General features: G+C 41.6%; 1 protein-coding gene across 1 annotated transcript in view; it reads left to right on the top strand.

Annotated features, from left to right (window-relative positions):
* Positions 1–18484, top strand: part of LRP1 (LDL receptor related protein 1) — a 2772300-nt gene that overhangs the window by 516997 nt on the left and 2236819 nt on the right. Inside the window, exon 6 of the mRNA XM_044083629.1 lies at positions 1843–2106. Within this exon, the coding sequence (XP_043939564.1) occupies positions 1843–2106 (264 nt within the window). The remainder of the gene's footprint in view (positions 1–1842; positions 2107–18484) is intronic.

Here is an 18484-nt window from a genome sequence, read left to right as displayed (position 1 = left end):
TTTAATTTTTACCTTTTTGCAGGCTGATAACAGATTGTATCCCTTAAAAGTCAGCTGCACCTACATATCAAGTTTTAATTTCCAAAAAAGTGATAGTACACAGAAAGCATCATTTAATTTGTTTTGCACCTGAACATGTTTCTTTGTCACCTTTTGTTAACCCTCACATTTTCTTTCCTGTATTTCTTTCATTGTGTGGTATATTCTGTAGGCAAGGAGTGGTAGATGCATCTCAAGTTTGTACGTTTGCACAAAGGATTGCAGAGAGACTACCACCATCTTATAGCCTTGGATCTCTGTTCAGCTCCAAAAACCTTCCCTGTCCAATAAAGCATAAGGCATGCATTTCCCTTGACTCACAATTTGAAAATCTATTCCACATGACAGAAAGTCTGTCTTGGATGTTCAACAGATTTCAGAAAGAACTTTTCCTTATCAGTTACACATTCCATACACAGTGCTTCCAGAATAACTCCATCACCTAATTCAAGATCTCACTAACCTTTATTGCCTTAGTACTTCCCCACAGGTGTGTATCTCCAACTTTGTATTTCTTAGATTATCTCCATACGTCAACTTCTTCCTGTGCCATAAGTACTCCATCTGAACTCAGTGTAGATAACTGTATTCAGAGTGGTTACTTGAGTTTCAGTTGCCAGTGATTCTGTCAAAGTACCTACGATGCTTGTATAATTTTTTTTCTTTGTTTGATAACTTTAGTTGTATACATTGGTCTGAGCCTGAAAATGGTCCATTGAGATCAGAGCTGTATCCCAGTCAATGAGTGAGTTGAATGAGTGATTCGAATAGATCACAGTTTCTAGATACATAGCCAATAAAAAGTTTTAAACCAACTTCGCACCACAGGCAATGTGTCATGGTGAACAAAAGCGAACATTTCAAATACTCCACACCGTGACTGTTTTTTTCTCATCACAAATGACTTGTCATATCAAACCCAAGAGTACCACATAAGAAGGAAACTATTTTCATATTTCTCTGCTGTTTTGCTGATACTTTGATTGTCATTAGACCCTTGCTTTGTAAATTGTGTCTGAAGAAAGTCATGTTGTAGAGCGATCTGTGGGTCCATCAAAGATGCTAATTCTGGATATAGGCTCATTGAGAATCTGTTAATGCAGAAAACTCTGATATAAACCTATTAGCCATGAATGACATATTTCTTATGGCTGATCAAGAAATTGTGATTTGGAAGGGCAATTCTTCTTTAAAAAAAAAAAAAAAAAAGATGCAAAGTGATCCAGAAATGCAGACTAGTGCTGAAGGTCAGAAAATAGAATAAAACAGTGACAGTGCTCTTACTATAAGCTGGGAGAGAGAGTAAGAGACCAAGAGATCCTGTTATCACACTGTGTACTCTGTCATTGTAAAATTATGGCAGGGAGGCGGACTGACTGAAAAATGTAATCTTGCAGTATGGCACCCCCTCAGCCCATTTGGGAGTGTACCAGTTTAATTAGAAAGTTAGTCACCATTTGTAGTGATGCAGGGAGATTATGAATATAGAAAGGCTCAAGATGTGATTAAAAACGTGTCCACCACTTTTGGATGCAGTTGTTGTTTGACTGATTGCTTGTATTATAGATGGAAATCCAGCTCTGCGGCTAGCAGACTAAGACACTGGTGTATTTTACTTATGGACTTTACTAAATCTGAGTGCTCCTAAAGTATTGATAAATATCTAGCTTTAGCATCATGTTGCTGTTATGTGGAAAACTTGTTAGATTAGTTGTATTTGTTTTAACTGCTTCGTACATGGTCTTGAACCACATAGTACAGTTTGCATAAGCAGCGTTTCACAATCATTTTGTTTTGTGACAGAACCAGTGGACAGACCACCATTGCTGTTGATCGCCAATTCTCAGAACATCTTGGCGACGTACCTGAGTGGATCCCCAGTTGTCACCATCAATCCCGCAAGCACCAAACAAACAACTGCCATGGACTTCATCTATCAGGAAGAAACAGTATGTTGGGTTCACGTTGGAGACTCTGCATCCCAAACCGTGCTGAAATGTGCCAAGATCACAAACCTGAAGGGCTTTACCGATGAACGATCAATTAATATTTCCTTGAGCTTGCATCGTAAGTATCTGCTTAATGCTGTGGATTGGGAAAGAAGCTAGATATTTCATTGCTTCATGTAAAGTAATGTAAGCTCTGTGCCTCGGTGCATATGGGAATAATTTGTGTAAGTAGTGCTACTCCTTGTGATCTCTAGTTGCCTTCTTCCTCATTTTTCCCATCTGTGATGGTCACAAATGGTCAGGTATGTCACGTGTACTCTCAGTTGTAGAATGTTCTGGTTATGTTATCAACACACACACATATTCACTCAGTTTTGTCTAATCCATTTCTTTAATGTCCCTTGATCCATATTTCTGCTTTCACCCTGCTTTTCAAGTACTTTCTTTTTTAAAGCATTTCCAAAGGTCAAAAGGTGCGTGTATGTATAAAGCTGTCCTGAGAGTGGGGGGTGCTATTAAGCCTTCTGTAGCACATGTACATTGATATACAGTTACACTCTTCATGGCAAAGCAGATAGATTTTGAAGAATGCATATTAGTTTCTGTTTCATTTGGTAGACTTTGCTGTGATGTAATTTCCTTATTAAGAGTACATTTTCTCTGTGGTGTGTGTATTTGAGCTGTTTTATTTCTTGACTTTATGTACTTGTTATATTATTACACTCACTCCCTTAAATACATTTTCTTGCCCTGAGAAGGAGGGATGTACAAGCTTATAACATAGTTATCTTGTATAATTTAGCAGGTTGTCTTTCTACTTTGTCAGGTCACAGGTAATGACCAAGTTCAGGTCTGAAACAGGGAAGACCCAAGCAGTACAGCACTTAGTGATGAGCTGGCTTCTGTGGCTTTGTGAAGAGCAGTAACGTGTGTGGTTATTTTACAGGTAAGGAAGGGTGCAGAAGAAGCAGATAAAGGTATGTGTAGGTATTTCACAGGTAAGGAAGGGTGCAGAAGAAGCTGATAAAGGTATGTGTAGGTATTTCACAGGTAAGGAAGGGTGCAGAAGAAGCTGATAAAGGTATGTGTAGGTGTTTCACAGGTAAAGAAGGGTGCAGAAGAAGCTGATAAAGGTATGTGTAGGTATTTCACAGGTAAGGAAGGGTGCAGAAGAAGCAGATAAAGGTATGTGTAGGTATTTCACAGGTAAGAAAGGGTGCTGAAGAAGCTGATAAAGGTATGTGTAGGTGTTTCACAGGTAAAGAAGGGTGCAGAAGAAGCTGATAAAGGTATGTGTAGGTATTTCACAGGTAAGGAAGGGTGCAGAAGAAGCAGATAAAGGTATGTGTAGGTATTTCACAGGTAAAAAAGGGTGCTGAAGAAGCTGATAAAGGTATGTGTAGGTATTTCACAGGTAAGGAAGGGTGCAGAAGAAGCTGATAAAGGTATATGTAGGTATTTCACAGGTAAGGAAGGTTGCAGAAGAAGCTGATAAAGGTATGTGTAGGTATTTCACAGGTAAGGAAGGGTGTAGAAGAAGCTGGTCAAGGCATGTAGTAAAGCTGTGTGTAGCAACCTTGATCTGCATTATTGAACTAAGAGAAAGGAGATGCTTGTCCATCATTATGAGCAGTGATGGAATATGTAAAACCATGCAAGTACAGACTATTAAGTTGCTTAACATTTTGGATAATTGTCGTTTAGAATAGCTTTCAGCTGAGTTAGGTTTATTTGCTGTAAGCTGGAAAGGACGTTAATTTCAAGGGGATGTGTAGGCTGTGGTCAGTTGACAAAATTTACCTACAGTACAATTTGGGGTGTGATTTCATAGCATGTCATTTTAATGTTTTTTCTGTTTTTCGTGGTTTGTAGATGTGGTGATTTAGGTCTGTGTATGGAACGCTGCTGTTTTGATTTTTTTTTTTCAGACATTTTCTGTTTCCCTCTTTAGTGCTTGTTTGTAATTAAAATAGACACGTTTCCTTTTTTTAAAATGTATGTAGTCAAAAGGCCTTTTTAAGGAATCAAATGAGCATGCTTTCCAGCCTGTATCATCTAGACTGGTACCAGTTTATGCCACTTTGTCTTGTTATGTTGGATAAGTTTGTTTAAAGAGAGACTGGTTGACCCTTTTCTGGATATAGTAACGAGAAAACTTTCTCCATCTCAACACTAAATCTCATTCTGTTAGGATGTAGTCAAGGAAGCTCTTATGCTGCTTAAAGAAATAGAACTGAAAATCTTACGGAACATAAGGAGTCCAGTTTGTAATGACCTGGCTTTGATTTCTGTAACACTACTTGCATTGGGTTTTACCCTATGTAGCCAATAACAAGACCAAGTTCCTGGGTCCCTGAAAAGTTAAGTCTTAAGACTTTTGGGTCACTGACACACAGTGCCTTTCCCTTCCCAGGAATAATCTTGTAGTGCTTTGATAAAACAGACTATTTTTAATTGATGATGCAGGAAATGTTTTAAAAAAAATGTTAACATTAAGGTGCCTTACTTATGCATCCTTTGGTTTAGTTTATCCTAACAGTCAGTCAGATTCTGCACTTTTTTTGGAAGGGCCCATGCTCTGTGCCTTTAATGATGCATTTTTTGAATCACATATTGACTACATAAGCAAGCCGGTATCTTGTGCCCTTCCAGCCCACACTCACTGCTTTTTGCACAGTTCAGAAGTCTTTTACTGCTGCTACAATAAAAAAGTTAGCATTAGTACAGCGTTTGAATATTTCCAGATTTAAGAGTAATAGTGGATGAAAGTCTCTTTCTGGACTAGTGAAAGAGTTGATCTAGATTCCTATCAGGTGGCTTAGTGTAAACACTAACATGAGGTTTTGTTTAGCAAGTTGGCTGTACTCTCTGTGTTGTACAGGTGGCAACTCTGGTTTTGTGGAGGGAGGTTGTGCCCTGCTAGTGTGCTCATGTCTGCTGTGGTCCTCTTGTCTTCACAGGAGATTACAGGCCTGGGAGAGAAGTATGTTTGACTCCAACATTAGCAGTACATCCTGTGATTCTTGATGCTTTTTCTTAGCTTGATCAGCTTGGTTCTATGTCCTCTTTTCCTTTTCATGGGGGAACAGCTTCTAAAATCAAAACACTAAACCAAGAAAAACGCACCCAAAACGCTGTAAAAAGACTCTTCCTTTTTAATAAAAAAACACTACGTTAAGCACTTTTGTCTCTCACACAGGAAACTTCATCAGAATAAAAACTTGTACATCTGATGCACTTAAATAATCCAAATAACATTATTGGATAATCATGTGTCCAATAAAATTGCTTAAAAAATGTCACATGTTGAATCCACCATACTGTCATTGAAAAATGCAAAAATAAATAACTTTTGTTTTTGACCATGCATAAGTGTCAAAGATGAAACCAGCAGTATATTTATGTTAGTAATACTTATATCTTTCTGCTTTCTGTTTTAATGCACCGCAACTTTTTCTGTAAGCTTCTAAAATCAAATGGTCAAAGATTGTGGGTACTTACAGACAAGACTCTCTTTATTTTTCTCTTAGGGCCACCTACTTAACCAGTTGGTTTGGTTAGCTCCTAGTGAAGGAGGAGTTACAGAGTAAGCCTCCAAGCAGGGTCTGTGGCTTGGGTGCTTTTTAGATTTTGGTGAGCTCTAGAGTTTTAGGGATCTTGGTTGGTTGCTATTGCCTGTCCTAATGTAGGTTTCTCTTCTTCCTCCTTTACCATTGACCTTTGTGTAGCTGTAAGTGAGCCTCACCTGCCCTAAATTTCCAGATAGTCTGATACCTCAGATCAGATGTGGCAACCTGCCGAATTTAAGCATATTACTAAGTGAAGGAAAAGAAACTAAGTAGGATTCCCTCATTAATGATGACTGAAGAGGACAGCACCAAATCCCCGTCCGGGCAACGGAGCAGGGAAATGTGCTGTACAGAAGTGTGATCCAGACTGTGGTTTTGAGAAAATTGAGGCTTCCTTCCTGATTTGCTTCCCAGGGGTCAGGTAGAGGTAGTTTTAATTTCTAACACTAGCAAGGCATTTTACCCCCTGCATTTGTGGTTACTTGTGGGATGAAACCTTCTTTAAGGAGGTAGTGTGGCCAATGACTGTAGTTATGACTAGGCTGTACCCAGGGTGCATAATCACCTGGTTCTCAGGTGTTCCTTTCCCTGAAACTATGTTTCTTCTTTCATCCAGCTGCTTCAGCCCCACTCCAGGTACTTGTTACAGAGTCAACATTTTTAGTGGCTGCGATTTCTGCCTGGAGAGTTTCAGAATTACAAGCAGTGATGTTTAAGGAACTTTTCATAATCTTCCACAAAGACATGGTATCCCGTAGTATCAAACCCTCCTTTATGTCTAAGGTTGTGACCATCATCTGTCTGTTTTGGGATATACACTTCCCTGCCCCCCCCCCCACCCCAGGTCACAGAATATAGATTAATACGTGTTTATTGAAATAAGTATGAGATCATCATTACATATGAAATAAATGCATATTCAAAAGAATATAAAACTTCATACAGTATTATGTAGCTTTCAAAAACATCAAATAATAACATCTTGAAATCCCCACCTAATTAACCATTCCTTCAAAAGAGCACACAAAGCAAAAATAGAACAATGAAAAGAAGACGTGTGCAATTCCTTACAGCGAGCTATCCATAATAAATATAAAGTAGATGTCAAAACAAAGTCCGCCCTTGTCACGACTGGGTTCCAAAACATGTTATAATTCCCATATAAACACTTTTCTAAATTAAGGGGAAATAAAAGTGGAACATGAAAAGTCTGTTTGAACATAGTCCAAAAACCCTTGATTCGTGAGCAAGTAAAGAAAATATGTCCCGCTGTTTCAATCTCATCACAGCCTCTAAAGCAGACTCGATTAGAAATGTCTCCGAATTTAGCAGCTCCTAGCGCTAATGAATTCAGCGAACACCACCAAAGAAAGTCATGCCAGTGTGGAACTTTTGTAAGAAAAAGTTTACGTTGCAGGATACCATGTTTTCTAAATGCTGGATAGTCAGAAAAAGCATCAATAGAATGAAAAGTGGAAAGAATTTGTACATACCAGTTCCTGGGAGGTAAGACTGTATCTAGTTCCTGCATGCGGTATTTTAGCACAAGGTTACGGATCGCCCTAAGTTCCAAGTTGGGCGCTGGATGTTGTCTTTTCCCATTGAGGCAAGCTTGCCAAAAGGCGGGTGAAGGTGCAAGTAGAATCCTTCCAACCAACAATGTTGGAGAAGCTTTGATGGAAGTTAAAAGTTTATGTAAAAAGAGGACTTGCAGAAAAAGTACAGGATGCTTCAGACCACAACCACCTTTATTCGGTGGTGATATCACGATTCCCCTCCGAATAGGGTTCATCAGGCAGCCCCAAAAAAATTTAAAATAGCTTCTCAGAAGTGAAGAGGCCCATGTGGGAAGGAAAATGTAAACAGAGAAGACATAAATGAGTTTAGCTAGAAAGATGCCAGCTAACAGGTAAGCCTTCTTTCTGTAGGAAAGACGGAATGTGGCCCACAGTTTTAACATCGAGCATGCTTTGTCCAATCTTGTTTGGCACCCTTGCTGTACATAGTCTGAGGTGCCAAAAGGGACCCCCAAAATGTCCATGCCATCGTTTGTGATTGTCAAATGTTGTATTTGCACTCCAGCCGCTGCAGAGAAGGTGAAGATCTTTGATTTGTCCGTATTGAGAGTCCACCCAACCTCATGAATAAAGAGAAACAATCTTGATGTTTTTCCAGAGATGGTCTTCATTTGTCGCCCCATGGATTTCAGCTACTGGCCAAGGCTCTTGCCTTTTTTAGGCGGTGTCTCAAGGACAAAATTCACGATATCAAAACTCCATCTAAAAACAAACTCAAGGTTTTGCTGCTAAAAGCTGAGAGTCTTAACATGAAACTGCATTCACTGGAAGCAGTCTTCACCTTAGAAGACAAAGACATTTGTGCAGTCACAGAGACCTGGTTCAAGGCTGCGGAGAGCACCCCAGCCATATTGGGCTACATCATCTTCCACACGTTCAGGCCACAAATTGAAGGAGTGAAAACTAATGGAGGCAGTATATCAGTATTCATTAAAGATAAATAGACATCCAGATTGGTTAGACAGCATGATTCCCTGGAGGCACTTCAGGTGCATTTAACTCTTGGTATGATACCTATTCAAGTCATTGCCAGCTACAGGACCCCCTCCATGAATCAAGACACCCACTCTGCCTATTTAGATCTACTTGAGTAGATACTTCTGAACACCATGGTTTTGGGTGATTTTAACTACCCATCCATTGACTGGGGTTAAATTACTCATTGCCAAACTCACTTGCCCAAAGGTTCCTCAACTTCATTAACTCCACTGCCCTGGACCAGCTAGTTGACTCCCCCCACAAGGGGTGCTAACATCCTGAATCTGGTGCTTACCAGTATGGGGGACCACTGTAGCACCCCCACTGTTAAGGATTCCCTGGTGAGGTCCGACCACAAATCAGTCTCATTCAAAGTAACTATCACACCTGACTCCCCTCCAGCATCAACTAAACTAAAAAACTTCTCCAAAGCAGGTTATAACCTCTTACGGGATGGTGGAAATAACGTCACTGCACCTCCCCCCTCAGATGGAACCAGCAACTATGCATAGTTGTACACAATTGCTTTATGCAAATACCTGAGCAACTGCATTGACTCAGCTGTACTTGATAGGACCAAAACAAGCTCCTCAAGGAAGAGAAAACCTGTCTGGTGGACAACTGCCGTTAACAGGCTTTACAATAAGATGGCAAAATGGCCATCTAAGAGGGAGCGAACTTTAAATTGGAAACACTCCCTCCTCAGCTTAAACAAGCAAATAAGATTTCTTGTGAAGTCCTCCAAATTTAACTACAAATCCAAATTGGCTTCCTCAACTAAGGACAGCCATAAGGCATTCTTTAGGCACATCTGTAACCTAAAAGGAAAGGCCCAGATTTGTGCTGAACTGGTAGTTAATGATACCACATATACAGAGCCTGTGGACATTGCCAACCTGTTAGCCGACGGGTTCTGTGAAAACTTCACTCCCCTGTCCCTGCCACAGTTACCCCAAGACATCCCTACCACATTTCCTATTCCTTGTATCCCTAAAGAAGAGTTTGTGAATACCCTCTCTAAGGTCAAAACACAGTATCCATGGCACCTGATAAAAATCTCAGGCTACATCATACATGAGCTCAAACAAGAGTGAGCAATGCCATTGGGTGGGTGGGTAGTCTTTTCAGTCATAGTATAAGTACTGGCTTTGTCCCAACTGAATGGAAAAAAAGGCCACTGTTATCCCCTTACACAAAGGTGGTGCTTCCACTGATCCCAGGAGCTATAGACCTATTAGCCTGACTAGCCTTATCTGCAATGCCATGGAGAGAAGAATCCAGGGACCTTATCAACAAAGATATTGGTAATCTCCAAACACTTGATCCTACTCAATTTGGATTTGTCAAAGGGAGATCATGCCTATTAATCCTGGTGGATTTCTTCGAGACAGTCACAAAGGCCATAGATGAGGGGGAATCTCTTCATACAGCCTACCTAGACTTAGCCAAGGCTTTTGACACTATCCTGCACTCAGGCATAATTGGCAAATTCACCCAGCTAGGTATCAACCCGTATTTCATTAGATGGGTCACTAACTGGCTCACTGATAGAACCCATATAGTCAAAATAAGGGAATCGACCTCCAACAGCAGACCTGTAACCAGTGGTGTTCCCCAGGGATGAGTCCTGGGGCTTTTACTGTTTTGCAGTCTGTTTCTCCGAAGAACAAGCTAAAACTAAAGATCTGTGGCTGACAAAGTTTACTGATGACTGCAAACTGGGAACGGTCATAGAATCTTCAAACGATGTCAACAATCCTACAAGAGGGTCTTACACAAACTAATGATTGGTACCAGTCATGGCCTAAAACTCTGTGCAAAAAAATGTATTACCCCTTTCTGGAAGAGCAATGTCCCTGATAACTACCACATAAATAACAACCCGAAGTATGCACTCACTGGTGAGAGACCTGGGCACACAGGTTATGACAGCAACCTTACTTTGACTTCCATGTCTCCACACTGGTAAGAAGGGCATTCTATATTGCTCATCTCATAAGTAAAGGGCATTGCCTCCAAGAAAGACAGTATAACCTCCCTGTACTCTTCCCTCATCAGGCCAATAATTGAGTGCAGTGCCCCTTTTGGCATGTACTTTCCAAGCACCTGCAGTAACTGGAAAGACCACAAAAGTTCCTCACAAGGAAAATTCAAGGTCTTCATCATCTGTCTTATGACGATAATCTGAAATCACTGTCACTTTATTCTATTTCATACAGACTACTCAGAGGTGATCTCTGCCTTGCATATAAGGTGATCTTTGACCCTGATTTATTGGAAATGCTGCATTATCCATAAGTCAAATGGTACATGGATCACTCACTATAAAGGCCTTACCTTGGTATGTGACATTAATGGAACCTGCTGAAGTGACAGATTTGTCTCCCAGAACTTACCACACCTTTGAAACAGACTCCTGCTTCATGTCAAGCAGAACACCTCCTTGGCTCTCTTCATACGCAGTCTGGATGATTGGATGGGTAACTGTAAATTCACCCTAGGCATTCCACCTGTATCCCTCTTGGACAGGGGTGATAGGTGCTGATTGTGGAAATGAGGGTAAAACTTGGCTAGGCTTGTAAGGGCCCTAGGGTGATTAGCCTAGTTAATCTCCTATGATCCTGTGAATGCTACCTCCATTAGATATGTACAGATACTACTTTACTTGTACAAAACAAAGGAAGTCAGACCAGGTTTTTGTGTCCTTGGCAAAAAGGCAGGGATGGGGAGCTAGTTAACAAGCAAAGTTTATCAGAATGACTGTCAAGACTGTGTCTGCTACTGTTACTGTGTTGTTTTGGAAGCAGCTACTTGGTCCTCAGTCCACACCTTTTCAAAACATTTTAATATGGGTATTGCATCTAAAGCCAAGGCATGGTTCACCTCTGGCACCCAACAATATCTGTTGTCCTGGAGGACCCCATTTGGGCCAGCCATCCCGTGTGAACATGCGTTGATGGTCCTCCCACTGATGGACAGAAGCAGTGAACAGTATCCCATCATTCTTGATCTTGTTCAGCATCCCAGAAAGGGAGATTGGTGGTCCCCGGGATGGACCTGTTTTTAAGGGGTGGAGTATATCTCACCTGGTCCACTCATGCTCTGGCCAGCCAGGGAAACGGAGATCTGAAGATGTCAGCTGATAACCCTTCTTATACTACTGATTGTTCCTGAAAGCATAAAAAGGAGATAGTCAGCTAAACCTATTGGTGGGGGGGGGGGGGGGTTACAGCTCTGGAAGTAGGAATAACTTTTGAACTACCTGCTGGCATCATACCCAACAGATGAGGACTGCAGCAGTGAATGCAGTTTGGTAAGTCTTCCTACTATACTTTCCTAATATTTATTGGTACTACCATAATTTGGAAGTCTTCTGATATCTATTATCTTAAAATCTTTGTGTCTGTATATTGAAATGTGATTAAATGTTATGTTTAACTTTTGTTGGAATTTCATCTATTTTGAAACATGCCTTATAATAAATCACTAATAACATTTGAATAGAGTTGAATACACCTTGTAGTTTCTTTAGCATGCGTTGAAACAAGGCTGTGGCTGTAAACAGACCCTTGTAGTACAATTCATCAAAGTACAAAAAATGTGTGTCTTCACATAAAATGCATTTGGACTATTATTTGCTCCAGTGCCTCTTCTCATTTTCTGAGTCTGCCAAACCCTCATGACTCCCCAAAGATTAGCACTGTTTAGGGTAGGGGCTGGTGAGAAGAGTTGAGGCATCCTGGGTCAGTGTTGCACTAGTGTCATGGGAGCAGTGTCTGTTTACTTACCACCCCTATGTGCATATAGTAACACCCTGAAGATGGGATATGAGATGGAGTTTAGCAGTAGATCCACCCCACAGTTCCACAAGGGGTCAACATCAGCAGGATGCCTTGTCTACCTTAAGGTAGCAGTTGTGGGTGTTACTGCAATCTTCACCAGGGAATTAAAGTGTGATATGTGCCTTGTACAGGTGTCCCTCCCTTGTCCCCACCCCCAAGGATGAGTATGCACATCCCCTTCATGGCAGGAGCTCAAACACTAGTGCTGCTAATCCAAACTGGGTCACTCAGGCCATAGCAAGAGCTTTTTCCCTCTACAAGACAATTTTACTTAGACTATTTGTAGACTAATGTGATCACTGCACTGTTGACAAGTGTTTTTGAAAGCATGATGCCTGACACATCTTGAGTTCTTTTATTCCTGTAGAAGGTTTCAAATATTTTAAGCCATATCTTGTTTGTAGTTGTAACAACGGGTTTGGAGTGAAACAGAATTATGCTACAGTCTGTATTTGCCATGGGAATTGCTTAAATACTAACTACAGGCATTGATTTTGTGGGCTATTGTGAGATTGTGCAGCATTTCCAGATAGATGCACATTGCTTCAAAAGAGTCTTGACTGCGACTGTTTTGCATTTAGTTTTGTTTCCTCATTGTCTTGGGAAGTAAACAATTAAGACTTGAAAAAAATCCAGCAAAAATTATGGGATTCTGATTTGGTTGGACCTATTTTATAAATGGTCTGCATGAATTTAATACTTGGCACTTGTTTGGTGTGTAATTACATAAATGAGTGAGTCATTTATTCCTTACTGTTGAGCAGTAGAAAATAGAACATGTCTATTTTAAGGCAAAGCAGTTTTTTCCCTCACACTCTTGTTAAAAAAAAAAAAAAAAAAAAAAAAAAGTATAATAACCTTTCAGATATGTAAAGAGGTGCATACATGGCATGTAGCAATTAACGGGGATTTTTTTCTGTCTTGATAGTGTTGCTGGGCACTGCATTGTAAGAAATATGTTGCAGCTTTTGTTACAATGGCAAATTTTGGTTTGTATTAGTTTTTGGGGGGAAAAGGCTGTGAATGGACCTGTTGAAGTTTAACACTGAGGCCATTTTTTAAAGTAGTTTACCTTGTAGGAGTAGTAGATGTCAGGTAAGTAATGGTTTATAATCACTGTGCTGCACATTTTATATACCTGTTATGTCTGTTATGCTAAGTGTTGTAAACTGTGTATAGTAAACACATGCCCGTGTCTGTTGAGATGTATTGTGAGAAATTGCACTTAAGTATTTTTCAAGGTATGCCAGAAAGAATGCTTTTGCTGTACTCATCTTGAATTATTAATCCAAGAAGAGCAGCTCAAAATTTTAAGCCTGTCCCTCTTATTGTCAGACTTAGGCTTGTATGTTTCTCCGGGGTTCTGGCTTTGTGTGTGTGTGTGTGGGGGGGCAACCCTGTAGAATATAAAATCCTCCATTTTTACATCTATTAAATTTTATTAAATTATTTTATTCATTTTGGTGGTCAGGTTATTCCAGCTGGGGAAGGCCATTTCTTGTGCAGGCAGGCAAAGGAAAAAAATGGCTCCAAGTACTTCAGAATATAGAGGGGAAAAATCAGAAATTCAGTTCTGCAGTGTAAACTCTCAATTTGTAGTTCACACTATTATATGTCATAAGTGATAAAATGGCATAACAGTTACAATGCTTTGTTTGAAAATGGCATAGCTGTGAAGATGGAAGCTAAAGAGAGAAAAAAAAGTAAACAAAATTCCATGGCAAACGTGACATCATATTGCGTGAACTAATTACATGAACTGTTTCAGTTCATAATTTAATGAAGGCCGTGACATGCCTTAGAACAGGATTTCACAGTAGACATTGTGCATGTATAATGTATTAAGATTATCCCTACAGCCATGTCAGTCTACATATGTCATTATTAACATTTTGCAGGACATGACGTCAGTAGGGACTGCTATGAAAACTTTCAGCTCATACTGTGTATTTGTAACACCAGCTGCTAAAGAAGAATTTATGTCCTTGTAAGTATCAAGCCCAACAGTGTACAGGTAAATGGCTTCTTTGACCAGCTCACTGATTGGAGCAAAGGACAGTTTATTAGGTTTCTGGTGACTCGAGTTTGTCATGAGGAAGTTGTACATGAGAGCTGATTGTGAGGGATAGTTCCATGCAGCTGTTGGTCTATTCTGTCATTCTTTGGGGGGGGGTTGACTGAACTAACCCCATGCAGAAGTCTTACTTATCCTCCAGAACCTAGTACATGACGACACATTAATTTTGCTATGATACTGTAGATAGCATTAATAGGCACATCCATTCTGAAATATTATGTACCAAATGGGAAGTTACCCCCGAGATGCTGTTGCCCTGATAAGAATGAAGATCTTTCCTTGCTTTATGATGGTGCTTCCTGACAGTAAAATAAGTGGCAGCAGACAGTGTTAAGTGATAGTGTAGATAATATATTCAACAGGAACCTGTTATGTGGGCTGAATATGAGGGATAAAAATGGTAGTCATAGCTAAAATAAACAGGCAGATAATCTGGCTTCACTAGACCGTTTCTGTCTTGCTGCATGATTTCGATTATATTCTCGCTTGAACATCATTCATTGTTTTCAACTAGTGCACACACAGCCCTGATGGCATTGCAGCCTGGTTGTTGACCCTACCTGATTTATATTGGTTCAACTATACTGATATAGGAAATAGGCTTTCTGTTTAAATATATTTTCAACATGATTGTTACCCATCAGCATTAATTAGCTGCTAACAGAGTTATGAGGGTAATAAAAGTATTCTGACAAATAGTTTATTTAATTTATCCTTTGTTGGCTGGCTTAGTCCCACTAAACTAGTGGCTTCTTTTCAAAGAATACCCATGGTGGTATTCATACTACTGGGGGAAATTTGCCCAGGGCATTGGGGAGCTTCCTGTACTCTTTGATATGTACAGTGGGGTCTTTTACATTGACTTGAGCTACCACCAAGTCAGGCAGATGAGACCACTGTTTAACATCTTGTCCAAAGGGCAGTACACTCAGGACTGCAGCACCCCTTAATGCTGCACTACAGTGTCAGTGATCCATTTACTTGTAGTGGGGAAAAAAACCCCACAGATGTCCTTCTGTTCTCATGTTGCAGCATTCTTAACCTTTGGGTTAGCCTCAGCCTAGCGACCCGAATGTCAGGCCAGGATACAAAATATTTAGTCACTCAAGGTACGTTGGCTGTCTGACGTTGGCTGTATTGAATGTGGGCAGTAAAAGTAATGTCTTCATGTACCATCCTCAGAACTTCTCTGCCACCAGTTGAACATCAGCTCATCCTGCCATCGGATATTGCGATTCAAGTTAAGTACCCCTTTGGGGCTTTTTTCTTATTTTCTTGGTCACTGCATGCCTACCCAAGTTAGTTTTTTTTTATTTGTTTAACATTTGTTTACTGGGAAAGTCCAACTTGAAACAAAGCCAATTTTCAGTGGAGGCCTGGGGGGAAATGCTCCAGACGCATGTCATTGTAATGTGGGAGGAAACCCACACGAACACAGGGAGGACATGCGGACTCCACACAGAAGGCACTCCAGCCGAGAATTGAACCGGAAAACATCTTGCAGTGAGGCAACAATGATACCACTGTTCTGTCCTGAGCCTTCATGTCATCCAGAAAAAGAAAGTGTAGCTGTGGACATCAGATTCCTTATAAGGACGCCCACAACCTGTGTCTGTTTTGCCTAGGGCCCAACCATGACCATAAGGCCTGCCCCATTTGTCAAGCCTTTGTCCCAAAGACCCTTCACAACCATTTGCACACCCTTAACATTTAGCTGGAAAACCAAAAACTTAAACGTCTGGCTCTGTGGGTGGAATGGCCGTCCGGTCATGTCACTTGAAGAGAAGGCCAGAGTTTCAAGGCCTGAAACTACCACTGCACCTTTTCCACCCGACATTCCCCCTGTGACCAAGGTATGCCTGGAGGAACATATGGAACAGGCTGACTTGGGTATTGCGGGTATTGTTTCGTGGGCCGCACAGCAAAGTTCAGAAAGCACGCCCATAAAGGTTATGCATACGTTGGGTGCCAGTGATGAGGGAAAACCTCAGCTTGCTGTGGACCCTCCAGCCTGCTATCTTCCACGTCTGTCCTCCCTTCTGATAAGGATAGCAGAACAATGGAGAGAATTGGCAAGAAGGTGTATACTTAAGCAACTCTGGCCTTTAGGACCATCAACTACCAGAGGAGTCAGAGTACTCCCTGGCTGTTTTATCTCAGACTTCTAAGCTTTTAGATGGCCTCCCTGATTTGGCCACAAAGTCCCAAACCTCTTATTTCCTTGTCCTCACAGGTAACAAGACATTCAATCAAAATGCAGTTATGATGCTGCAGAGGCTTCAGCCAGATTTGTTGTCTCTGCCTCAGTGCTCGGGAGGTACTCTTGGTTGAGGTTGCAACCCCTTTCTGATGATATCTGGGCTAAACGTTTAGATGCCACACTGGACAATTCAGCTTTGTTTGGCACCCAAGTGCCACAACATTTCAAAACCCTGCAACAAAACGGAAAAGAACTTCAGGACCTAAAACATTTACTTGTGTCATCTATTCCTAAATTTCACAGGAATTACCCTACCAAGACTCAATTTATAAGAAAACACTCTGATCCTTTTCCTCCTGCTACGGGCAAAAAGAATTCCAGAAAGCAGCAGTCTCCTTCTAGGTCTGCCCAGACACCATCCCAGAAACCTCCTTTTCAGGACAAGACAGTCTGTGACTACCTGCCCCCCCCCCCCCAAAAAAAAAAGGCCATATTCCCATTTCCCAGAGACTCTCCCTCACTGTCTCCCTTTCTGGGAAAGCATCACCTCAGACAAGTGGATTCTGTCTATCATAAGAGGAATGACTCGGGTCATGAAATAACAATTTTCTATTTTCAGGGACATCCCTCAGCCACCAAAGGACCAACTGCCTCTATTTCAACCTGTCTAGGACAGCCTTCTCTCTCTGAAGGAACTATACAGTCAGTTCTGGGCTCAGAAAATGGAAGGTGTTTTTACTCCAGACTTTTCTAGTCCCAAGAAAGGATGGCCCATGGAGACCCATACTGGACCTTTCTCAGTTCAACCTCTTTCTTATAGTACCCATCTTCCGCATGCTTACCCTTCAAACTCTTTTCCCACTGATAATGCCTCAGGCATTTCTGACCACTTTGGACATCAAAGATGCTTACCTACATTTTCCCATCAGGCCCAAATACAGGAAGTACTTGTTCTTCTCTGTGGGTTCCTCACATTTTCATTTCTCTGCTTTACCCTTTGGACTATCTACTGCTCCAAGGGTATTCACCAAATGCTTGGCTCCAGTGGTAACCTACTCCAGGGTTCTAGGGATACAAATTTTCCCATACCTGGACGACCTCCTGATCTAAGAACACTGCTACAGTATCCCCCACACACATCTCCAGACAATCATCTCTGTTCTGCAGTCTATGGGATTCGCAATCAGCTTCCTCAAATCCAGCCTAAACCCCTCCCAGGACCAGATCTTCCTGGGGTGCAGAATTAGAACAGACGTTATGATGGCATTCCTCCCACCCCACAAGGTGGTAAGTCTAAATGAATACCTGCTGTCTGTCATACATGCCCCTGCAGTGACAGCAAGAGAGTACCTCAAACTCTTAGGGTACATGGCTTCCACAATCCCCATGTTGCCACTGGCAAGACTCCACATGAGAAAGCGTCAGTGGTATCCGAGGTCCACATGGACCCAACACTGCCACCCACTAGACCACACCATTCCATTCCTGCTGTGCTTAAGGAAGGAGATTCTTTGGTGGGTGGATCAAGTCTCTTGGAAGCCAGGGCTTTCCTTGCAACCCCTAGCCCCCCAGTACAGGAAATGTACACAGATACTACATTCCTGGGTGGGGAGTTGCTGTGGGCAGCTTGAAGGTGCAAGGCACATGAACAGGCCCTTCCAAGAGGGAACGCATCAACATCAGAAAGATGAGGGCTCTAATATTTGCTCTGAGGGCCTTCCAACATGCCCTGAAGTAAGGACCCCTGAAATTGTTCATGGACAGCACTAGTATTCTTCAGTATGTGAACAAACAGGGGGGAACAAGATCTTACTTGCTATGCAAACTTGCATTCCAGGTCTGGGAATTGGCAGTCTAGCATGGAACAGCTCTGCAGGCCGTCTATATACCCTCAGCTCAGAACACGTAGGCCGACACCCTAAGCAGATTCATGTCACAATCCCATGAATGGATGCTACACAGGGATGTGTTTCTGGACATAGTCCACAGGTGAGGTACACCGCAAATAGAACTGTTTGCCTCCCCTCTGAACAGGCAGCTTCCACAGTTCTATACCAGGGCTCCCAGCCCCCTAGTGAGGGCAGCAGATGCCTTTGCAAGCTCTTGGGAGGAGATATATTTGTACGCCCCCCCCCCCCCCCACACACACACACACACACACACACACACACACTCCTACAGAAGGTCCTGATGAAAATTCAGCAGGACAAACCAAAAATCTTGCTGGTGACCCCATTATGGCCAAGACAGCAC

This window comes from Protopterus annectens, chromosome 9.part0 (genome assembly GCF_019279795.1).
Source record: "Protopterus annectens isolate FY-2018-M chromosome 9.part0, PAN1.0, whole genome shotgun sequence".
NCBI classification, from domain to species: domain Eukaryota; kingdom Metazoa; phylum Chordata; order Ceratodontiformes; family Protopteridae; genus Protopterus; species Protopterus annectens.
This window is presented reverse-complemented; position numbering and strand designations above follow the sequence as displayed.